Below are 25,893 nucleotides of genomic sequence, written 5' to 3'. Positions count from 1 at the left end.
AGCTACAAAGTACATTTATTATAAATTTCATGAGACTGTCGCTGAACAGTCCAAATGTTTAGTCTATCTTTATGACACATTGTTCAAAGACAGCTATTGATTAACGTGTCCACAGTTTCTTGACAGATGGGTTTTCACTGTAAACAAGGTATTTAAAAGGATTTGGCCCATACTCAGATAAGGTAAAGCTTTAGCTACCAAATGTTTTCTACTTAGGGGGAAAAAAGTATAAGATTATACGCAGAACAACTTACAAAATGTCTTTTGAGTTCTTCACATAAAATTTTACCACCTCTAATATCAGGGTATGATAAAGAAAAGTAGCAAGACGGGAGAAGAGCTGAGAGGTAGGAAAAGACAGCAAAATAAACACAAGGGATAAAATCTCACTTCGTGTAACAACGACCAGGAAAAACCAGGACAATTCCAATGGAAGAGGTGATATATACATGCTTCCTAGTTACTGACCTCTCACACTGCCTCCAAGAGAGTAACTGAAGCGTCTTTCTTGTAGTGTTTTCTGAAAATTTAATAAATGTCTATTACATGTTCTGTCCCTTCTTCTTCCGTGCTATGAAGGCAAATTAAAAGGACAGCTGAAGACACTCTGAGATTAACTTTATAAAACTAACCTACAGTATCATCATACACTCAAAACTGACTGAATGAAATACACAACCAACTAAGCAGTGGTGCATAATTACAGATAATGCAAAGTGTTAATATACTTTTAAAAACATTAAGACCTAAGAGTAAATGAAAGTTACTACGTCTTACAAACTATAAAGTTTAAAAAAAAAAAAAAGTTCATACTGTCCTAGAAGCTGGGCCAGGAGTGGAATTTAACATATTTTGAAGCCACAGGTCACAACTCACTGGGGACTTCACAGCTACTATGGAACTCCGTTGGTTAGAATATGGAGCTGGCTCAGAGATGTTTAGAAAACAGACTTATTTTTTCCCCCATATATGGCACAGTTTTCAAAGTTTTGCCTTATTTTCTTTTATGACATAAAATCATAATCGTAACTAACTTTGAAAAGAATGCCAAATGGTAAAAAAAAGCCAGGACTTACCTGAGCCCACATGGGCCAGCTCAACACTACCCTGGAGTTCTATGGTAGCTGTGACATGACAGCATGGTTTATGCTGTGGGGTCAGGGTGGACTTGGAGTCAGCTGGCACAATTTCAGGAGCCCTTAAAGAGAAAAGTTAGTTTTAAGTGGTAATGTTCACAATGTGCTTTACCATGGTCAGTAGAAAGATGCAGATGCGCTGGCTACAATGTCTGGATAGTTGTCTTCTACCCCGAGTTTAATTCACTTAGGTGGTTTTGCATATTAAAAAAAAAAAAAACTACACCACCCAGTAATACTTTTTCTTTATATTCCTAACCATTTCGCTATAGTTCGATCACAAACTTGGCTTAGATAGTCATATTCACAGCTAACTCCTTCAATATTCAAATATGAGCTGCTCTTTAAACAAAATGACCTCAGTATTTTTAAGTGTATCTTCAAGTAGGGCACAAGCTCAGTGGTAATCTCAGGAACACTGTAATAACCCAGACCACCTCCTAGAGGCATCATTCACATAACCAACGGCAGCAAGTGAAAATGTACCACTTCTATTCCTAGAATAGTGCTATAGAAAAATAACCTTTTCAAAAACTGAGATGAAAATCACAAATTGGAAATAAATTCTTTAATCTATTATACTATATCAAGATGAACTTCAATTCAGTCAATAAACTCACTCCATTATGAAAACATCCTCTTTAGAATAAAAGATTCAATGATAGAAAGGTCAAAATAATCTTTAAGGCCTTCAACTATTCTATTATTAATCATGACAAACTATGCCAGACATAATTTATACTTTGGAGCTCTTACGTCTTTACATCTCTGATTAGACTGTTAACAACCCAACTGCTGTGGAAATATAAATCCCCAAAGTCATGAAAAAATACTTGAATCGATAGATACCTTCAGAAGAAAGAAGATCTCACCATGCAGGAAGAATTATACTGCGGAAAGCGCCATGGAAGGATTTAAAGGAACAGGTCACAAAGTTATCTTTGGGAAGGGGATCAGAGATGAGGGCCAGTGTTAACAGTTAACGAAGATGAACATGAGTTCAAATTACAAAGGTCACTGAAAATATTGCCCAAAGAGTCAATTGAGGGGATATTAGGGTTCCTAAAAACCTAGGGTTTCAGTTGTATAAAACAGTGTATGTCAAATCCACTTTCACCACTGAAATCAAGTCCCAAAAGTTTTCTGACTGCAAGTAAAAATTTTGCCTGCAACAAGGCCAAGTTATCCTGGCTGAATCTGAAACCAAATTTTAGATTTTTAGAATTATACTATTTTAGGTAGGCCTGGAGGGATTATTGAATAGTCTAGCCCACTCTCTTTTACAAGTCATGGAAGACTTAGTTTACAAAAGGAAAAACTCTTATGACATATAACATTACACTGTTCATAATATGTCCATGTAACTCTTCTTCTAGCCAAAGATATTGACAGAATCAGGGCAGAATCATCAAAATGGAAGACATGTTAAAACGTTACTTAGTCCATCTTGATAAGGTTCCCAGGTAGAAGCACAAAACAAGAAAGTTCCTATTATTTGCCACTGCTAGAGAAGTTCCACAGCCTCAGTGAACTCCCACGGCCACACAAGTATCCATATAAATGGAGTGGGAGATTTTCCTCAAAAGTTTCAGGCCCATATATCCAACAACCCATTAGACAGCCTCACTACCATCCTGTCTAAAACTGAATTTCACATCTCCTATGCTTAGGAAAAATGATCCAAACCCAAGTGTCCAAACCAAAACCCTGGACATCTTTCTTAACTCTCCCCTCAGGCCCCATATCAATTTTGCCAAGTTTTGTCAATCCTGCCTTTTAAGTCTCTCTCAAATACATCCCCCGCCCCATCTCTACTGCCTCTATCCTAGGTCAAGACTGCACTCTCCCTAAGATTAGTGTAACGTTCTGAGTGGTTAGCTTACCTCTAGTGCTGTTCTCTTCCAATCTAGTCTCCATACTATGACCGAAGTGTTCTTTCTAAACCACAAATCTAATTAAGGCAGTCTCCTTTGGAATGTTTACCACTGCCCTTACGTTAAAAGCTAAACTCCTTAACCAGGTCCACAGGCCTTGAAAGGTCCAGCATTACCCCACAGCATCACCCTGGAGCTCCCACACTACACATCAACCCTGCTAACTCCATCAGTTTGTCTAATGGGTCTTCACACATGCCATTCCCTCAGATCAAAACATTCTTCCCTCCTCTCTTTAAGGTTTTGGCTTAGATGTCATTTCCTCCTTAAAGCCCTCTCCAGATCTTCAAATGAGATTAGGGTATACACTCCTCCGGCAACTTATCCTTCCTCTACTAAACTCATCACACTATATTGACTTACTGGATTTTATCTTCCTCTACCAGGGCACAAGCTCACGGAGAGCCATGACTTCCTTCACAGTGCTTAGGAAAACACTCCATGAATATCTAAGTGTGAAAATAAATGGACCAATAAAGAAAAGGCAAAAACTAAGTCAATTTTGGAAAGCAACTGGAGGGTGGAACAGGATGAACACTTGCCTTATCAGATGTTTAAATACATAAAACCATAATTACTTAAGGAAAAGTATGATACTGATGTAAAAAACAAACGTCAAAATAAAGAGCCTCAAAACAAATGATGCAGAATCATTTTACGTATAAAAGAACCACCCAAACCCACAGGGAAATAATTTATTTAAAGTCATATTAAAAGGGACGCCTGGGTGGCTCAGTCAGTTGCATGTCTGCCTTCGGCTCAGGTCATGATCCCAGGGTCCTGGGATCGAGTCCCGCATCAGGCTCCTTGCTCAGCGGGGACCTGCTTCTCCCTCTCCCTCTGCTGCTCCCCCTGCTTGCGCTCTCTTTTTCTGACAAATAAATAAAATCATAAATAAATATTAATGGAATTTAGAAAATTTTAATTCTTAGTTCAATCTGAAAGACTGTGTAAGACAACAAAGATAAAGTGTCATTAATATAATTCTCCCCACACTTAAAAAAGGGGGGGGAATTTGCAGGAAATATGATTGGTACAGTTTTTAGTGTATTATTTATATTTAGACTTCATATAACTTGCTAAAAATAAAAGAAAAATGGACAGAAGACATAAATCAGCAATTCACAGGGAAAAATACAAATGACTAAACAAGACAATACACCTCCCTTACTAATAAACCCCAAGGAAAGACCCAGCCGCAACGTCGCTCTGACCCCGCTGATGGGGTACAATCCAGGCAGTTCTTCCAGGCAGCTATTTACCAATATGCATATGTTCATATCGTTTGATCATGTAATCCCATTTCAGGGAATCTAAGAAAATAGTTAGAAATGCTGATAATTTTGCTCAGGAAAACACTATCAGAATAAAAAATGTTCAAATAACCCAAAAGGCTAAGTAAGGGCCAAGTTAAAGTATAGCAACTTAATGTCCTGTTACACATTCATTTTTTAAAAGATGAAAACATTCTAATCACTTCAAAATATAAAGTTCAACAAAAAAGTCATTTCAATTACATAAAAATATGTAAAAAAAAAAACTGAAAATACAAAATAACATGACACATTTCCTCTAGACACAAATGCTTTACACTATTATTTTTTCATAGCTTATCTCTGAAATATTCTACAATGAGCATGCTCTTTTATTATTTAAAAATGAACCCAACTCTCATATACTGTTAAAAGAAGTCAGTACATAATGTCTAAACTTGATGAAACAAGAAGACTGGTGTGTCCATCCAGATATGAACAAAATGTGGTATATACATACAATATTATTCAGCCTTAAAAAGGAAGCAAATTCTGACAGGTGCTGCAACATGAATGAACTCTAAAGACATTCCACTAAATGAAACAAGCCAGTCACAAAAGGACAAACACCATAAATTCCACTTATGTGAGGTACTGCGAGCAGTCAAATGCGCAGAGACAGAAACGAGAATGGTGGTTGCCGGGGGGCTAGGGGAGGGGGAAATGGGATCTCCTGTTCATGGATAGAGAGTTGTTTTGCAAAATGAAAAAAGTTCCAGAGAGGAATGGTGGTGATGACTGCACAATATGAATGTACTTAATACCACTGAACCGTACACTTAAAAATGGTTAAGATGGTGGGGCGCCTGGGTGGCACAGTCAGTTACGTGTCGACTCTTGGTTTCGGCTCAGTAGTGACCTCAGGGTCCTGAGACTGAGCCCCGTGTAAGGTTCCACGCTTAGTAGGGAGTCTGCTTGAGATTCTCTTTTCCTCTCCCTGCCCCTCCCACTTGTGCTCTCTCTAAAATAAATAAATCTTAAAAAAAAAAATGGTTCAGATTACAAATTTTGTCCCATGTATTTTACCACAGTTAAAATAAATTTTTAAAAAAGAGAAAAAATGATACAAGGACACAATTCAGACATATCAGAGGTACTGTTTCAAACAATATCACTTATGTAGTATTCCTCCCTCCCCCCAAAAAAGATAAAATATTTTAATTTAATCTATTAATTTCCAAATTGAGTGTAATTCTGTGAAAAAATTGCCTCGACTCTTTGAAAATGTTTATCTCGGGGCTCCTGGGTGGCTCAGTTGGTTAAGCGTCTGCCTTCGGCTCAGGTCATGATCCCAGGGTCCTGGGATCGAGCCCCGCATCGGGCTCCCTGCTCAGTGGAGAGCCTTGCTCCTCCCTCTCCCTGCCGCTCTGCCTACTTGTGCTCTTTATCTCTCTGTCAAATAGATAGGTAGAATCTTTAAAAGAAAAGAAAAAATGTTTCTCTCATGAAAGAATAAACAAAGCCAAAAACCATCTGAGGCACCGTTTAGAAAAGAGGGGCCTAACGAGAGAACACTAATAGATAAAATGTACAATCCTTGATTGAATGGGGTTGGATCAATAGCTATCAGTGAAACTGAGTATGGACTTTGAATATTAAATTTTCTGGATAATCATATTATGTAGTTATGCAGGGAAAAATGTCTGTTTTTAGGACACACATGCTGAACTATTTAGGGGCAAAATGTCACGACATCTGCAATTACCTCTCAAATGGTTCAGGAGAAATAAAGACAAATAGAGAGTAAATGTGGCAAAGTATTAACAACTGGAAAATGTAGGTCAAAGGCATATAATATAGTTATACTTCTAACTTTTCTTCATGTTTTGAAATTTCTCACAATAAAAGGTTGATGGGGCAAAAAGCTGTCTCTGCACAGCAGGACTGGGAGTGAAAAAAAGAAAAACTACTGTTTTTCTTTATAAACTCTTCCCTCTCTACTGCTTGATTTTTTAAATAGTTTTCTTTAATAAATGTTTTCAATTAAAGTTATTTTATGGTAAACAGTAAAGTTCGCTGAGTCTAAACACATCTTTTTATATTCAATATTTAAACAATACATTTGGATTTCATAACTCAATGTGTTCATTTAATATAATGCTTTTTAAAAATGAAAGCTTTTACTAAATCAATGATGCATATTCAAATGTCAGTACCACAGAATCAAAAATCACCTGACAGACCCCCATTCTCAGCATTAAGGAGGCACATTATTAGTTGGCCGGCCAGTATAATCAATCATTTCTAAAAGACAAATACTGCGTTTCAGACCAAAGGCAACCAGCAGTATGCCACGGAGGCTCTATTTCTGCCATTCCCATCCATTTGCCTTAACGGACACACTCATTCCTAGAAACTTCTTTCTCATCCCAGGTGTCAGGAAGCACTTTCAAAGCCAGAATGAACTGGCCAGGAGAAACAAAGTATGTGCATGTTCCCTACTGATTAGAATCTTTGACATTGCTGAGAATTATCACAATTTTCTTAAAAATCGTAACATAAAATTCTTATATCCAGAGTGCCAATCACAAGAGAAAATCCTTAGAAACTTGAAGAAAAACAAGACAAAAGCTATCTGAAGAGATACTCCATTCACAGTGCTAAAAATAATTCTATTACCTATAACATCAACTACCTTGGATAGGAAGGAGATCCACAACCCAGAATGTGTATGGAGTGAAAAGACACCTCAGTTTTGATAGCTACACACACACGTCCACGTAAGAGTATCACAGAGTTAACCAAGGACATACAAGGCATTGCCGGCACTCTAGCAGCTTACTTTCCTTTTATGGATACAGTGCCAAAGATCTGCTGCAGGAGTCTGCATGTATTTTGGATTCTATTAAAAGCTTTCAATAGGATATTTTAACAAACCATTTTTATTTTTTTATGCTTTTTTTTAATGTGATGGTTTTAAATGTCAAAGACTATTAAGACGTCCAAGACCTTTGTCAGGTTCTACCTGTATTAAGGAAAAAAAGCCAAGTATTAAGGGAAAAAGGACTCTAAAATCAGAAGAGTATCTTTCAGTAAAACACTCAGTCTCGTACCAATACAAAATCAAGTTCATACTCAAACAAAATGGTTCACTAGCATCCTGGAATAAATCCAGCACTTAAAAAATAACCATAACCTAAATCTATGAGAACAGTGAACAATTTCATTAACTCCTTCTCTGAACTCCCAGAAAATGATCTCTAAAAATTAAATATTAGAACAAAGATCTGCTATTGGACTACCAACTCAGAAGTGATGATGGCCGCAAAGGCGATCCATAGGGCAGAAAAACTTCTCAAGGTGGAAAACAGATTTTCCAAACGGCTATAGTATACCAAACTGAAAACAGGCAAACACAAGCAAAACAAACAGAATACTACAGAAATGTCATACTAAAAACCGCACAAATAATGTGACCTAATCATGCAATGCCCAGAACTATTAGCAAGTGACAGACTATCTTGGGGCTCGACAATCAGCTTCATTTAGGCATATTTATTTAGTTGACTTGGAAAAAAGGCAAGATTGGAAACATTAATATTCACAGGCATCAAACATTATTCAAAAATTCCTGTAACAGTACTTTCAAACACAGAGCAAAAACAAAGAAAACTAACTAAAGAAAGACCCACTGTGATTAAGAAATATGTATCTACTGTTCCTGGCACATAATTACTAAAACCCCTGTAATTTCCTAAGTAAGATCCCTAGGGGCAGCTTTTGTTAATATATTTAGTTTTGTTCCCAGTTCCTGAAATTGCTCCAGAGAGATAAAGGGAAAACTGAATGTCTTTTGTTATTCATAAAACAAGTCCCTTTCTCCACTTCTGAGTTTATGTTAATGAGGTGACTTCTGGAAAACACCTAAGGACGGGGGCTGGGTGCCAAGGGAACCAACCCTGGGATTAAAGGGTTGGAACTTCCAGCACCATCCCGCTCCCACCTACTGGGAAAGGAGAGGAGCTGGAGGGTGAATTATTCACCTGTGGCCAATGATCTGATCGATCTCACCTGTGTGATTCAGTCTCCGTAAGCTTCCGGGCTGCTGAACCTGCGGAGGTGCCGGGAGAGTGGCAGCCAACGGGACACCGAAAGCCCCTTTCCTTGCCCTCTACGTCTCTTCCATCTAGTTCCTGAGTTCAAGCCTTTTATAATAAACTAGTCATCTAGTAAGTAAAAGGTTTTCCTGAGTTCTGTGAGCAGTTCTACCAAATTTACTAAACCCAAGCCAGGGTTATGGAAACCTGTGATTTATAACCAAGAGATCAGAAACACACACGACACCCTGGACTTGCTATTTGTAATGAAAAAAAAAAAAAAAAAAATGCTGTTCATATTAATTTCCTATTGCTGCTCTAACAAATTACTACAAATTTAGTGGCTTAAAACAATTCAGATCTTTTATTTTAAAATCTGAGCAAGAGCAGAAGTTCCACATGGCTCTCACTGGGCTAAAACCAAAGTGTACTCCTTGGGGAGGGTCTAGGGGAGCCTTGCCTCTTCCAGCTTATAGAGGCTGCCAGCATTCCTCAGCTCACAGCCCCGCACCACTAGGACCTCTGTTGCTCCACTGTCATATCTCCTTCTGTGACATACGTTCTCCTGTCTCTCTCTCGTTTATAAGGACCCTTATGATTATGCTGGGCCCACCCAAATAACAGGAGGTCCATCTCTCTCCATTTGAGGGTCCTTAATTTAACTACATCTGCAAGATCCCTTTTGCCACGTAAAGCAGCATATTCATATACTCTGGGGATTAGAATTCAAATGCCTTGGGGGGCCAGAAGGCATTACTCTGCCTGTTACACTATTTCAATCAGTTGTGTAAATCAGAAAAGGCTGGGCCGGGGGGGGCAGTGAAAGCAAGCAGTTTTGGGCATCTAATAAATACAACTTTACACACCAACTCCTCTCCCTAATAGCATATTTTGCAAGATATTTCATGTTTTGTACCTTCAAGTAAGTCATCAGTAAGGTATCTCTGTGCAGCAAATTAATTTTTAAAGCCAAAGAACACCAAACTAGAGAATAGAAGCCTCTTCCATTTCTTTCCTTACACTAATTTATATGCCCTCAGCTTCCTCTAAAGTTAAAAAGTCAGCCACAAAGACATCTTAATAAATAGGTAGAATCGCCATTGCATCTTATGTCAAGGATTTCCTTTTGTTTTGTTCTGATGTGGTACTGTCCTTGGTATATATCACCTTATTATCATTGCAGTTCATAGTATTTCCATCTCTCAAAAACTAATTATACAGGACTTTTTCTTCTGTCGAAGTTAGTAAAATTTTGTTTGGATTATTGTACAACACTCATTTGACCAGACACACTATATCTCTAAACTAAATAATAAAGTCACCATTAAAAAAATTACCTTAGAACATTACATTTTGCAACACATTTGTTTTTCCAGAAAAACATTTACACAACCTTAATAGTTACTTCCTTGAAAAAAACCATTCATAGCTACAATTCTTAATGATACCAAAATAAACAGTATTTTTAAATGTAATAAGCCTATACCTTACTAATTTTTGTTAAAAATGACAAAGGTAAAAAAATTTTTAAAATTAAAAAATACAATGAAAAAAGAGTATCAGTGAAAGCAGACAAACACATTCTGACATGTTTAGCACCATATAAGTCATAGGTGTTTCTACAGTTGCATCTGGTGCCCTGGAGTGGCTATGTGGGACACGGTACACAGGCAAGCGGACAAAACACAATTGGCGTCAGGGCAGAAAATAACAGCCACAAATATTGATTTTCAACACAGTTATGAGAAGAGAAGTATTTGATCAAATAGAACTATCCTTGCAGACAACCTGAAAGAAAAAGTCAATTCTAACATATTTCCTATGTTTTTAAGAATCATGTAAGTTATGGGGCGCCTGTGTGGCTCAGTTAAGCGTCTGCCTTCCGCTCAGGTCATGATCCCGGAGTCCTGGCATCAGCCCTGCACCGGATTCCCTGCTGAGCCAAGAGCCTGCTTCTCCCTCTCCTCCCTGCTCATGCTCTCTTGTCGCTGTTTCTCTCGCTCAAATAAATAAAATCTTAAAAAAAAAAAAATCATGTAAGTTTTTAGACACATCAAAATTTTGCTCAGGAATACCCCAGACTACAATCCTCATGATTCCATTTCAGCATGCTCACTGATAAGGAGATTCTGATTTAGCCCGTAACTCAGTGATTCTCAACAGGGGACACAAACGAAACCAGAGAGGGAGAGAAACCATAAGAGACTTTTTTTTTTAAAGATTTTATTTATTTATTTGACAGAGAGAGAGAGACAGCGAGAGAGGGAACACAAGCAGGGGGAGTGGGAGAGGAAGAAGCAGGCTTCCCACTGAGCAAGGGAGCCCTACACGGGGCTCAATCCTCATGACCTGAGCCGAAGGCAGACGCTTAACGGCTGAGCCACCCAGGCACCCCCCATAGGAGACTCTTAATCTCAGGAAACAGACTGAGGGTTACTGGAGGGGAGGGGAGGGTGGGAAGGATGGGGTGGCTGGGTGATGGACATCGGGGAGGGGAGGGTATCTGCTATGGTGAGCACTGTGAATTGTGTAAGACTGATGAATCACAGACCTGTACCCCTGAAACAAATAATACATTATATGTTAATTAAAAAGGGGGGAGACACAGGGCGCCTGGGTGGCTCAGTTGGTTAAGCGACTGCCTTCGGCTCCGGTCATGATCCTGGAGTCCCGGGATCGAGCCCTGCATCAGGCTCCCTGCTCAGTGGGAAGTCTGCTTCTCCCTCTGACCCTCCCCCCTCTCTTGCTCTCCCTCTCTCTCATTCTCTCTCAAATAAATAAAATCTTTAAAAAAAAAAGGGGGGGGGCGGGAGGACACAAGTGTATGCTTCAGGTCACCCCAAAGCCTGAGAAGAGCAGGAGACATTACTGATGCACACATTTCCTATAATGCCACTGCCATGGGGCAAATGAATATTTTCAGCTTAAAAATCCAGTTTCAACATGTATTTGTTATGTATGATTCTTTTTCCCCTACACCTACACCACCACCCTGACCCCCAATCTCAAATCCTTCCCATCTTCATTAGCAGGGTCACTGGACAAGCCAAACATAAGAAAGACGCAGCTGTTGTTGAAGACATGAGACAAAATGCCAAATTGCAACAACAGATCCAATGACGAATATAAAGTATTCAAGTAAAAATTTTATTTGCTTTAGGACTTCAGGTATAGCAAACACGTGATTTTTTTTCTTTATATCAAATATGCATCAAACTGTCAAATATTCATCAGTGAAGGCAGGAAGACAGAGAAATTTAAGGTAAAGAAATCTGACTTCAGACTGTTCGTATCCATAGACTGCCCAGTGATAAACTGAGGCCTACCTCTTTCAAGAAGACTGTTGTACCAACTTCCTTTCTTCTCCTAATAGGGAGAAGTCAAGTTGGCTCCCACTGGGTCAAGCCCAGGGGTAGTTTGTAAAGTAAAAAATACAGAAAGCTAGGAAGAAAGTAAAAAATCTAGAAATTCAGAAAAGAAGCATAAAGGTCTATGTGTCCGGATCTCAGTTTCCACAAGGGCGTATTTGCTGAATGATTTAACAAATGCCTGAACGCCTGCTATATATCAGACACTATTTTAAGTACGAGGATACAGCTGTGAAGGAAACAGAATTCCTGGCCCTCACCAAGCTTAAATTCTAAGGAAGAAAAGAGACCAATAATAAAGTGGAAAGTAACAAGTGTTGTAAAGAAAATTAAAACCGGGGGAAGGGGACGAGGACAGGGCTGGACCTGTAGATACAGCGGTCCGGGAAGCCTCAACGAGAAGGCTACAACTGAGCAAAGAGCTTAAGCAACTAAATGAGCTAATCCTGCAATCCAGAAAATGAGCATTCCAGGCAGAGGAAACAGCAAGTACAAAGGTTTGAGGCTTATTTGTAGAGAAGAAAGGTGGCCAGAGTGGCTGAAGTGAGTAAGTGAGGCTGAGAGCAACAGACAGGAGGCGGAATGGGGGCGGGGGAAGGTGCAGGACACAGCTGAGGGGGCCTAGAGTGTCTTTGAGGGACTCTGGCTTTTACTCTGAGCAACACAATCACTGAAGAGTTCTGAGCAGTTTTAGAAGAGTAGCTCCTAGGTGGAGAACATTTGTAAAAGAAAAAAAGGACAGAGGGGATCATGGTTTGGACCAGGGTAGTGAGAAGTACAGATTCTCCATGTATTTTGAAGGCAGAGTCAGTAAGATTTTCTGACAAGTCGGAAAGGAATGAGAAAAAGGAGAATCAAGGATGACCGAGGCTGTGGGCACAGCCGGTGGGATGATAAACTTGTCATCAAGGGAGAAAGGGGATTATGAAAGAATAGGTTTAAGGGAGAGACCAGTTCAGTTTCAGCTTCGCTGAATTGGGAAGAATATGGAAATATCAGCTATTCAAGGAAAAATGTGGTGTACACGACTGGTTACACAAGTCCAGGGTTCAGGAATACAGAAAGTTATCACCACAGATTTAATCTGGGATTCTTATGTGACCCTGTTTATCTTTTCAAGGGATCAGCCTGGGTCACAGATTAAAACGTTCTTCTAACGGGCAACCGATTCAATACAATAGCAGAATTAAAATGGTGTGTTAGGTAGTACTGCCCTATTCTCTAGGGACACGATCTATCCAGCAGGAAAGGCAGTCTATGATTAGCACCAACATGACCTCCCAGAAAACACCTGGCACCAAACTGCAGACATTCCAGAGACAACTGCACATTTAAATTCACACCTCTGCCTTTACCATCCTGGTTCCTACCCCCAGATTCCACTTTCATTGATGTCAGGTCTTGGCATCACTGTCCCCAATGTCTGCTCACCACATAAGATAATAATAATGACTTAGGTGAAATTTACACCCAACAGTCATGTAAAAAAGAAACTTGCTCAATACTGCTGGCACTTCAGTTTACTTTTGCCTTCTTAACAACTGAATCCTCCTCAATCCTATTTTAACAATCTGCAAAGGTTGAGACTTTTTCCAATTTCAAAGGGGTTGTCTCACATTTTATACTTAGTATAAATTTTATACTCAGTAAATATTTTATGCTTAATGTATATACTTCAGAGATGATTTTTTTTTAGTAAATGTGTTACCAAAGGGACCATAGAGATGATTTTTTTTAAAGATTTTATTTATTTATTAGAGAGAGAGAGAGAAAGCCCATGAGATGGGGGGAGGGTCAGAGGGAGAAACAGACTCCCCGCCGAGCAGGGAGCCCAATGCGGGACTCGATCCAGGGACTCCAGGATCATGACCTGAGCCGAAGGCAGTCGCTTAACCAACTGAGCCACCCAGGCGCCCAAGATGATTTTCTTAAATGCCTAACATGGACAAGCCATAATATACCATAAATCTGGAGAACATAAGGCAGGCAGAAAAGGGGAAGTAAAGGTTAATGTTCAGTACATGGGGGCTTCTGTTAATTAACCCAACACAAGGTAAACAAAAAAATGTTTTACACATTTTCAGTGATGTTTACAAATCAGGATAGGATTACCCAAAAAAGACACGGTCATAATTGGTACAACAGTTCAGAACCATATTGTGTGGTGAAGTAAAAAATATCTGTTGAAAGGGAAAACAGAATGCACATTACTAAGAACTAAATACAATTAATACTTAGCCCTAAGAACCTAGAAACTCTGGAGTGGGAGTAGGGACTTAACGACAAAACTGTTTGGTAGATGAAATAAAATCAAATATAATACTGGTCCTGCTGGCGTGAGTTTTTGTTCCACCTTTAAAATGAAATCACAGGGGCACCTGGGTGGCTCAGTTGTTAAGTGTCTGCCTTCGGCTCAGGTCATGATCCCAGGGTCCTGGGATCGAGCCCTGCATCAGGCTCCCTGCTCTGCAGAGAAGCCTGCTTCTCCCTCTCCTACTCCCCCCCTGCGTGTGTTACCTCTCTCGCTGTGTCTCTCTCTGTTAAATAAATAAAATCTTTAAAAAAATAAAAAATAAAATGAAATGAAATCACAGCCATCAAAATGCAAAGAGGTACAAGGATGGTTATCCCAAAAGAAATAAGAATATGTAGAGGGGCACCTGGGTGGCTCAGCTGGTAAAGCGTCTGCCTTCGGCTCAGGTCATGGTCCCAGGGTCCTGGGATCGAGCCCCACATCGGGCTCCCGGCTCGGCGGGAAGCCTGCTTGTCCCTCTCCCACTCCCCCTGCTTGTGTTCCCTCTCTATGTCTCTCTGTGTCAAATTAAAAAAAAAAAAAAAAAAAACCTTTAAAAAAAAAAAGAAATAAGAATATGTGGAAATAAAAGGGTGCAACAAAATGAGAGTAGTCATAAAGAAATAAAGCCACATAGACAAAGTTATATTGATTGGTCTAATTTGTGTTTCAAGAAGAGAAAATATTTCAAAGTAGAAGTTCTTATCCTGAGATCCAGTAACCTGAAGAAACTACGAACCTCTGACTTCTAAAGGATTCTATGACCCCAAAAGAGGTGAGTAATTGTCCCAACGTACTTCATTTCCATCTGTAAACTTATGTGTACTATAACACGACCTTGTACTAAAGGTATGCATAGCGCATTACCACCTGCAAAAATGATTTTAAGAGTTTCCAAAAGGCATCGAGGTAATTTAAGGACAATCACACCTAGATACAAAAGGTTACATAAGATTCCACTTGTATATGGAATATCCAGAATAGGTAAATCCACACAGACAGACTTGGGAGAGGAGAGGAGGTAGAGTAACTGCTTAATGGTACAGGGTTTCCTTTTGGGGTGATAAAATGTTTTAGCACCAGACAGATGGTGGTTGCACAACACTCTGAATGCACTAAATGACACTGATTTGTTCACGTTCAAAATGGTGAATTTTATGTTGCAACTTTGGCGTCAATAAAATAAATAAAACTCTTTGTACCTCCTTTAAAAAAAAAAAGAAAATTATACCACATAGGGTACCCCAACTTGAGAGGAAAAAAAAAATCAATGGGATGAAATGGAAAAACACAGATAGCCTAAAATGGCTCAGTGTGCTTTCATCCCTAGTCCTCAAGAAAATTGGAGCCAAGAGTTACTAAGTGCCTACTGTGTTTTGGTGTTCAGAAGGACTCACCTTCTTGTACATTCTTTTTGCCGGAACAAAACTGAAATAAAAAACTCAAGATTTCTTGAAATCTACGCTTAGGACTTACAAGTTCATACAGTTATGTCTTCCGTTCTTGGAGCTATATTCAGGAGGATAAACAAAAGAAATTCATACTGGGGAAAAAAAACATACACATACAGCTAAGCTATATTTAAGGCTTAGCTATTGTTCCACACAATATTTAACTTGAGTAGTCACTCCAAATTATCCTTCACAAAAATTTTCTTTACAAAACAAAATGTCAAGGTAAGCACCCCATCCAAATAATTTAAATCATAAAATTCAAAAAGCTAACCTACTCAAAAAGAAACAAAAAAGCACAGGGAGTCCAGTAACTCCTTTTGTGAATTACATCACAAATACTAACCTCACAAGGTCTAACTAGAGAAAACCCTGCTCTCACAACATGTCCTGGTCCTTCGACAGGTCTGAATCAGTAACTGGGACCAATATCCAAAATTTCTTTAGGAAGCACTAATACCACAAAATATACAAATCATAATTTGAAATGTGGAATTCAGCTGGCTACGTGAAATCAGTTTCATAAAATGTGCAAATATTAATTATATGACATTCACGTTAAATTAACATCAGCATTTTCAAGGTCAGTATTATGTTTGTTCAACTTCTTGGAGTCACATTTTTGTGATATTTTTAACATCTGACTAAAGCGTCTATCATCACAAGATGCTCACACTGTTTACAAACACTCTGAAGCAGCAGCTGGTGTTCCTCAGTCACATCCTGTTACAATAAATAGAGGAGCAGCTTTAAACTCCAGGTATATTTTTCTCCTACTGATGTGTAAAAAACTTTGCTTTAACTTAAAAAGTTTTTCTCCCTAATGATGGAAAGACACACAATGAAATGGAGGCAATTTAGAACAAAGTTATAACAAAATCACAAATACAGAGATTCTCATGCATGCATAGTGGGAGTACAGCTATCATGCTGAATGATCAAAATGCTAAATAATATTGACCCTGCTTAGATCTTTCATGTCATTTTTAATACCTTTTCCCATCCCATTCAAAAAATGCAGAAACTTACCCACACAAGCATTGAGGAATAGCCAATCAGTCTTTTTCATCCTGTTTTTAATTTGTTTTAGTTTTTTAAAGTCCACTTCAAGTTCCTCCTTGCTGCCAACAGCACCAGCCAATTCAATCCTCTGAAAATCCATTTTCATTTCAGAGTCCCGTTTCATAGTGGGAGGCGATCTTCTTTGGCTATTCCCACTGCTGCAGCTTCCCCTCCACCGAGCTCGGTCTTGCTCATTTATTATTGAAGAAGCCTCTTCAGTCTCTGCCAACTCTATTGCTTCAATATTATTAGGCCTGGGATGATCGCAAACAACACATTTTTTAGCCTTGGCCCAGTTTTCATATGTGCAAATAGAACAAGTCCAATGCTGGGTCCTTGTGTTTGGTTTATTTCTATCATTGTATTCCTCGCAAGGATCAAGAGAAAAAGCAACTGGTCTTGAACCAGATCCTGAGGATTGAGGAGATTCTGTGGGACTCCTGGTCCTACGCTGGGATAAGCACTGGGTACATCTGATTGCTCTTGGCCAGTTCAAATAGGTACACATATGGCATGACCATTTATTTGCGTTTTCCATGCTGTACGAAGACTTAACCCTGGGTCTTGCACTAGAGTCTGGACATATCAAAGGACTACTTCCTCCTTCAGTGCTAGAAGGATCCCAATCTCTACCAACATCACTTGAACCACTTTTAAATGGATCTTCTGTAATAATTGTTCCACTTGGTCTTTGGGCGCGACACATAGTACACTTGATCGCAGATGGCCAGTTTTCATACGTACAATATTCACAAGCCCACTTAATTCCACGTTCTGACATTGTGCTCTTCTTGAAGTGAGTTATGTCAGGCAGGAAGCTATAAATAATTAGGACATGGTTATTAAAACAGTAACTACATAATTCCATCTCTGTGCCCCAAAAGTACCCTTCAACTTGTAAAATATAAATCTCTCAAAAGAAGCCTGTAAGATTTAGCAATGAACTATCCTTATTTTTCCACTTTCCATTAGAGACACCAGAGATAAGCTCCCAAAGAAAAAATCTTAGACCTCAGGGATTTAATGAAATTGTACTTTAGAATGCAAAAGAGATAAGCAGGAGATAAAGGGACGTTTGTTCTAAGACAGAAGCAAGTTAAAACAGAGAAGCCGCTAATAGAAATGTTTAATTTAAGCCAGGTCATCACCATCAATTTAGAAAAGTAACCAACAGTTAAGATTCAAAGAGAAGGGAAAGAACACAAACCAAATAAACACATAACCATTCTCAAATTTTGAACAACTTAGATTCTTATGCTCTCTAGGTACAGTATCGTTCTGTTTGATTTACTGAAGAATTCAGATCAAACAAAGTCAATTCTATCATTTTTGCTAAGGAAGAAAAAGCAGCTTAAAGGTACTACTTATCCACTGCTCTTAATAAGCACAGGAGAAAAGAAAAATGTTGAAGAGTAATCCTTACAATCAGAAAATAACACTGAAATACAGATTAAGTTCCTTGATAGCCTACACCGTCAAAATCTAGTTCTGTCTGGAGCACAAAAAAAATAACTGTACATCACCTATTGGCACAATAAAATCGCCGGAATGTCCCTAAGATAACTACTAGCATGTTAATACCAATATAATTTTGAATATTCAAACTTTTATGAAAAATATTCAATATTTAAAACATACTCAAAATTCAATTCATACTAAACACATTCAATATTTAAAAAGGTTCCTAGGATTCTTCCCTGGGCTTATTACTAACACCACACTAAAATGAAGACTTCATGATTTAATGCCAACTAATTTATGAAGTAACTTCCACAGCAAATTTAATAATTACTTTTTTTAATGGCAGCCACTAAAGCCATTTTCTTATATCCCTTCTCAACTAAATATCATCCTGCCACCTATTTTTAACCAGAAAAGTGAAAAATCCTAGGCAGAGTAAGAGAAGCTTTTGCCTCCCTTTCACAGAGATTTTTCCTGACCTGAAAAGCTCAATCTTTGGCTTTGTATGTGTATTACTGTGTCTCTGTCCGCCAAGTCCTCACTCCATTTATACTGTGAACTCCGTTAAGAGGACAAATTCACTACAAGAAAGGCTATAATTTATTAGCCAAAATAAAAATCACACTTACTAAGGTTTTAGTTTCCATGCTATAACCTCCACCTTGCACATGGTCAGAATAAAAGTATGATTTATAAATCAGACCAAAGACAAGATTCAGTCTTCATCCTGGCTCAGATTCTGACTTCCTCAGTAGACTCTACGGGCAAAGCGTGCTAAGTGGTTCTGACTGTGAATAGCTAGTCCTGTAAAGGAAACCAAAACTGAGTTTCACTTGAAGCCTGCTACTTTATCCAGAAGTATTTATTTTTTTAAAAAAGCCTTTATTTTAATCCTACTCGTTTCTTTTAATAATGGACTACTGTATTTAGCACTTTAATTTAATAAATTAAATTTATTTAACAATAAAATTAGCTGATTGGGCTGGTCATGACACGGGAAAGACATTTTTCTCTAAAGCCTTAAACATGTGTGTATATTCACTAATGGCATTGTTAATATTAAGTTAGTAGTGTTAAGTCAGTTCCTACCCATATTACTTGTTATTACTGAAAAGAAAAAGATGGTGTAAACCAAGTGAGTAGAAAAAGCAAAAAATAAATACGGCTTGTATTTACCCTGAAGTCTTTTTCTCCTTCAGCAACTGTATTTTTTCCCTAACCCAGGTTATTTATATTTATATTGCTTAGATTTTGAAATTTAGTTTGTACATATGGATTACACACACTCTTAACACCAGTCCAAAAGTGTGTTGAAGAGCAAGGAACTATAATCATACAAGCATCCATAAAATGGACAATCTAATTTAATGGCAATTTTCATATTCATTAGGCAGTTTCTTCCTTTAGTTTCTCAGGAATGAAATATAAATAAGTTGCTTGTGCTATTGGAAAAAAACATGATCAAGTAGAAACTTATGACAAGAACAAATGACATAATGAATACACATCCAGGGCTACTATAAGTAATTTCAGTATTTCATTTAAAATATTCACATTCAAAACATCATGCTTGCTTCAGTAAGTCTTACTTTGATATGTTTACAGGCCCAACTAAACAGCTTGTGACCTTACATTATCTTAGCTAATCTTCATGGAACTAATGTGCCAGCACATGTTTAAATGTCCACGTGTGACAAAAGACAAAAAAAAAAAAAACTACTATAAAAAAATAGAATCATTGTCATATATGCCTGGTAAATAGCCTCCCTCTTTAAAAATCCAGGTAACTGGGCGCCTGGGTGGCTCAGTTGGTTGGGCGACTGCCTTCAGCTCAGGTCATGATCCTGGAGTCCCTGGATCGAGTCCCGCATCCGGCTCCCTGCTCAGCGGGGAGTCTGCTTCTCCCTCTGACCCTCCCCCCCCATGTGCTTTCTCTCTCTCTCTCTCTCTCCCAAATAAATAAATAAATCTTTAAAAAAAAAAAAATCCAGGTAACTAAGCAATACCAAAACCATGCTCCAAAGTTTTAAGGCAAGTGCATTATATTAAACAATGATGTATACAGTATCAACTCTATGGGAAATTAAGACTTTGTAGAAATACCGTTTTTTAGTAACTGAAAACTAAAACTCATTGGAGAGGATTATCTGAGAGAGCCATTTGTACCTGCTGTACTCAGTAAATGGAATGGAAGAGTAAAGATAACTTTGGCTCAACTATATGCTTTTGCATTATTGAGATGAAATTAACACTAAGCACACGTTTTCTTCCAGTTGTCAAAAATCCCCCCAAAAACATAAAATTATGTTTAATAGCAACCAGCTCTGAGAATTACTATTATACACTGAAATAAAACTGTTACTAAATATCTCTTAATATACAGTCATATACCCAAGTAAATTTAATTTACAAGTCTAATTTTACATGTAACAGACTTCTAAATTCTATCCAATGAATCATACTTCAATTAATTGGTACAATATAAAAGCAAAAATAAAATCTGCACAATCTGGACCCTCTTTAAGGAGAAGCAGACACAACTTCTACTCTTCAAACAAATATTCCTTGGTTCGAATGCAATACCAGCAATTCCCATCCTGTGGACCAAAGAATCCATGAATCCATTTGTGCATCAAGCTCTACCTGTAGACAGACTGAATAATGTCTCCAAGTATATCAAGCAGTTCTAAACTGATCAATGCTTTTGATTATATACTTCCCACTTGAAATAATAATAAAAGCGCAAGTATTAGGGTATATGGATTAATGATCAGGGGAAAACAGAGGCTAGCAACTGAACATTTTTTATATTGTCATGCTTAATAATTAATTAGACCATGGTCATATTTGTGAAGCATTACTAAACACTGTAGAAGAAATAGATCTCTATTAAAGGCAATTCCTCAAAATTGTAGCTACTCTACAACTTCTCCCAACCACCTACTAAAACCCTATGAAAAAAAAAAAAACTGGAGATGTGAAATAATCCTCATCATGTATAAACTCTGTAAGAAAGAGAGAAGCAGGGTGCCTGGGTGGCTCAGTTGGTTGCGTCTGCTAATGGCTCAGGATGTGATCTCAGGGTCCTGGGAGAGAGCCCCAGGTCAGGCTTCCCTGCTCAGTGGGGAGTCTGCTTCTCCCTCTCCCCCTCCTCCTGCTGTGCATGCTCTCTCACTCAAATAAATAAATCTTCAAAAAAAAAAAAAAAGGAAAGAAAGAAACAGAGAAGCCCATTTGCCTATTAGTTTCAAATGGTTAAGTCGTCCAAACAAAGGACTAATAGCAGTCCTTAAGGTTTCGTATTAGCTTTATTAAATATGAGTCTGTATTCAGTAATATAAATATTAACTCAATATAAATTGTTGATATAAATATTAACATAAATCTATGGAAATTTATAAATGCTCAGAAAGCATCTTAGGGGAACACAGATGAAAGTTAAAATTAGGTTATTCCAAGCATGCTGAATTTTCAGTTTCTGTTACACCATCATATGGTAATTCTGAACTGTAATATTGATATATAAAAAGTACTACTTAACTCTTAAGCCAAAAATCCCACACAGTTATTCCCTTTTCTCCTCCACATCTTTCTACACCACTGTCCTTCCTCACAACAGTCAACAGAAAAAACAACTGGCCTTGAGCAAGATCCTGAAGATTGATGGTACAGTGAACCCTCTATCCATAAATCTGACCTCATTTCAGGGCTCCAATACCGTATCACATCCCACATTAAACCTCTTCTCTTCCTCTCACAGCAAACTCTTAATCCTGACTTCTCCTGTACCCATTAAGGACACCATGAGGACCTCTGCACCCAGCACAGAAATGCAGAATCCTCTTGAATTTTGCCTTTCCCCCCACCAGAGTCTCTCTGGTGGTTTCTGTCCAATCAGTTCCTTTCTTCCCATTTCCCACTGCCATCAACCCTTCTCAGTCCAGGTCAGAACTACTCTAATAGCCTTCTAAGCGCCTTCCCTTTCTAAATCCACCCAGCTTACTGTTACCAGAAAAATCCTCCTAATAGCAAGGCACTCTTTCCGACACAATTCTGCAACTGAATGAACTCCCAACTCCTTCCAGTAGTCGCACACAACACCCACCTCACAGATTCGCTCCCAAACACCTCACACATACCCCAGCCTCATGCACGTACCACCCCCACCCCACCCAAATGATAGGCACTACCTTTACAAACACAAGCATAACAGATGCACATGTTCAACTTGTGGCAAATCCCATCCCTTCTTTAAAGCTCAGTTCAAGTCTCATCTCTCTCATGAGTTTTTTCCAAATCACTTCAACTACACTCCAAACCATCACACTTCTACTGGCATTTGGCACTAACTGTATTTCCTCCTGGGGCTAATTTCCAGAATATCGATTTGCGTGTGTGTGTTTCCTGTATTCTCAGTTTTCAATCAGGTAGCCAAGCTTTCGAAAACTGCGGCTTTTTTTTTTAAGATTTATTTGACAGAGACACCAAGAAAACTGCGGCTCAAGGGCGCCTGGGCAGCACAGTCTGTTAAGGGGCAGACTCTTGGTTTTGGCTCAGGTCATGATCTCAGGGTCATGGGATCAGGCCCCACATCAGGCTCCACGAGCAGCATGGAGTCTGCTTAAGTTACTCTCTCTCTCTCTCTCTCCCCCTCTGCTCTCCCCACCCCTGTGCTTGCTCAGTGCGCATGCACACATTCTCTCTCTCAAATAATTAAAAACAAAAACAAACTGTGGCTCAGGGCATCAAGTGGCATGGAATGTGGGCCAGCCCTATGTTTAGTAAAATCCACAGAAGAGACCACACTGAGAGTACTGAAAAGACAGGAGTGGAGCTTAAAGCAATCTCAGGCAAAAAGAAATTTTAGAGGATGGGATCCACTCCTGTGGCAAGACCTCAGTAGACAACGTCTACCACTAACAACTAGGTACCAAACCGTAGGCACTCATGAGCTGGTTAATTGTTCAAGTCCTGCAATGTAAAGGACACAAGTCCTTTGTGTCCTATAAAGGTCACAAAAACTTTTACGATCATTAAATACCCTCTGAAAGTACTAAATCTATGTGAAATTTTGTAAAAAGTAATCAAGAATCAGATCTCAAGGGGTGTCTGGGTGGCTCAGTGGGTTAAGCATCTGCCTTTGGCTCAGGTCATGATCCCAGGGTCCTGGGATCAAGCCCGTGTCAGGCTCCCTGCTTCCCCCTCTCCTTCTGCTGCTCCCCCTGCTTGTGCTCTCTGTGTCAAATAAAATCTCAAAAAAAAAAAAAGAATCAGATCTCAAAAATGTGCTGCCCTTCCTCCTATAGAGAGATCATAGTTATCTACATAACTTACTTTATTAAACATACTTGCTCAGGTCCCTTCCCAAAAATTTGTGGACAAGCTGGACAAAGTAAATTCAGTTAAAATAACAAAATTAAATAACACCTGCCATGGTGACCATGGTCTTACTAGCACTGCGCCTGATTAACTGAGCCAATTACCCATACAACTAGTACATCTAACTTCATTCCAACCAAACCTAAGTCCCTGAAATATAACAAAGAATATAAAGTTTACATTTTAATATGTGAACATTGCAGAATCAGGAACAACTGTAATGAAAGCTACAAAATTCTAATAGTTTTTCTTTCAAACTACTTAGCAATCCATTGATTAGATCTATAGACACAAAAATTTACCCTATGTCAGGACACCTGGGTGGCTCAGTCAGTTGAGCTTCTGCCTTCAGCTCAGGTCATGATCCCAGGGATTGAGTCCCTCATCGGGCTTCCTGCTCAGCAGGGAGCCTGCTTCCCTGTCTGCCTGCAGCTTCCCCTGCTTGTTCTCGCTCTAGCTCTCTGACAAATAAAATCTTAAAAAAAAAAAAAATTTACAATATGTTAAAACTCTTGCACAAAACAATATAATGCTCTTTCTTTTAATCTACTCCCTATTTTTTTTTAAGATTTATTTACTTGAGAGAGCGAGCGAGCGTGTGCACAAGCAGGGTGGAGGGGCAGCAGGAGAAGCAGACTCTCCACTCTGCAGGGAGCCTGGCGGGGAGTTCGATCCCAGGACCCTGAGATCATGACCTGAGCCAAAGGCAGTCGCTTAACCAACTAAGCCACCCAAGCACCCCATACCCCACACTCCACTCTTTTCAAGAGGAATTCTACCTCTTTAAATATGTACTAGGGCTTTATCTGTAATCTTGCCTACTTCCTCTATATTCTTCAGTTCCTACACATATACACATACATATATACACACTACATATACATATATACACAACCTATACACATACACCTATACATACATACATATATACATGCATGTATCTTTAACTACCATACCACCCATTTCAGCATGGTTCATTTGGACAGTTTCAGAGACTTCACAAGTCAATCATGCACACCCTATTATAATCCCAAACAAAACGAATGTAACCTAACAACCTACAGAAGTTACCAAAGGTCTACAATGTTCAGGGCATCTAATCAGATGAAACATGACAATGGTTTTCTTAAACATGAATGGAAGTGGGTTAGCTCCAAGAGTGCATTATCAACCCAGCATTTAAAAAATAACATTTGTAAGAACTATAAAGATGCTACCTCATTCAGAATTTGATTCTTTCACTATCCTATCTATTCTCTGTTCATACTAAACACATCAATCCCAATTAACAAAGTATCCATAGAAACCAAGAGTCATTACTATACCTAAGCCCAACTAAAGGCCATCTTTTTGCCAAACACTATGGATGCTTTTTGTGTGATATTTCGAGAAAGGAGGAGTACAAACTTGGAACTTTTAGATAATCAGTGAGTTCTGATGTAAAAGAAAGAAAAAGATAGGGGCGCCTGGGTGGCTCAGCTGGTTAAGCGTCTGTCTTCGGCTCATGTCACGCTAAGGTCATGATCCCAGCATCCTGGGATCAAGCCCATGTTGGGCTCCCTGCTCAGCGGGGAGTATGCTTCTCTCTCTCCCTCTGCCCCTCCCTCCTGTTAGTGCTCTCTCTCTCTGATAAATAAAATCTTTGAGGGGAGCCTGGGTGGCTCAGTCGTTAAGTGTTTGCCTTCGGCTCGGGTCATGATCCCAGGGTCCTAGGATCGAGCCCCGTATCAGGCTCCCCACTCAGAGCGAACCCTGCTTCTCCCTCTCCCACTCCCCCTGCTTGTGTCCCCTCTCTCGCTGTCTCTCTCTGTGTCAAATAAAATCTTAAAAATAAAAAAATAAAATCTTTGAAAGAGAGAGAGAAAGAAAGAGAGAGGGGAGGGATGTGAAAAGCAGAGGAAACCAAATGGATGAAATATTCCAAGGCAAAACCAACTCAGAGCTACCATATATTTTTCCCAATGCTTCAACTTTGCTCAAATTTGTTATTTTCCCTAACTTCCAATCCACTAAAGTTATTTTAATTAAAACACTTATTTATATGGGGTGCCTGGCTGACTCAGTCAGTAGAGCATGTGACTCTTGATCTCAGGGTTGTGAGTTCAAGCCCCAAGGTAGGTGTAGAGATTACTTAAAAATGACATCTTAAAAAGAAAAAAAAACTTATTTTATAAACCCAAGTTATTCACAAATGTTATTTATTAATAATGTAAAGTCATTCAACTCAATAATTTTTCTCAGGATTCCTAGTGTAATGACTAACAGGAAAATAGGACGGGGATTTTGTAATTTAGGTTTACACTGCAGGGACAAGGAGAACAAGCAGGCAAAGGCTGAGCAAAGGGCAACCTGGGAAGGAGCGCCAAAGATGGCCGAAGGCTAACGGCACTGCTCACCCAGTCATTAGAGATGGATGAAGGCCTAAGCCAACTCTGTCTTCCTCACAATTTTGTTGGGAT

General features: G+C 38.9%; 1 protein-coding gene across 4 annotated transcripts in view; it reads right to left on the bottom strand.

The window, feature by feature from the left end:
- ZRANB1 (zinc finger RANBP2-type containing 1) overlaps positions 1 to 25,893 on the bottom strand; it is a 65,967-nt gene that overhangs the window by 24,329 nt on the left and 15,745 nt on the right. For 2 of the 4 annotated variants that reach the window (XM_035724114.1, XM_027588475.2), the window contains exon 2: positions 16,562 to 17,412. The exons of 1 other annotated variant lie outside the window; for it this stretch is intronic. In XM_035724114.1, the coding sequence (XP_035580007.1) occupies positions 16,562 to 17,375 (814 nt within the window). In that variant the 5' untranslated portion in view covers positions 17,376 to 17,412. Of the gene's footprint in view, positions 1 to 1,076; positions 1,199 to 16,561; positions 17,413 to 25,893 lie in introns of those variants that run through there. One more of the 4 variants, XM_027588493.1, reaches the window with a different exon arrangement.

The sequence above is a fragment of the Zalophus californianus genome, chromosome 15 (assembly GCF_009762305.2).
Source record: "Zalophus californianus isolate mZalCal1 chromosome 15, mZalCal1.pri.v2, whole genome shotgun sequence".
NCBI classification, from domain to species: domain Eukaryota; kingdom Metazoa; phylum Chordata; class Mammalia; order Carnivora; family Otariidae; genus Zalophus; species Zalophus californianus.
The sequence above is the reverse complement of the archived record's forward strand: the minus strand, read 5'-3'. Positions and strand labels throughout refer to the sequence as shown.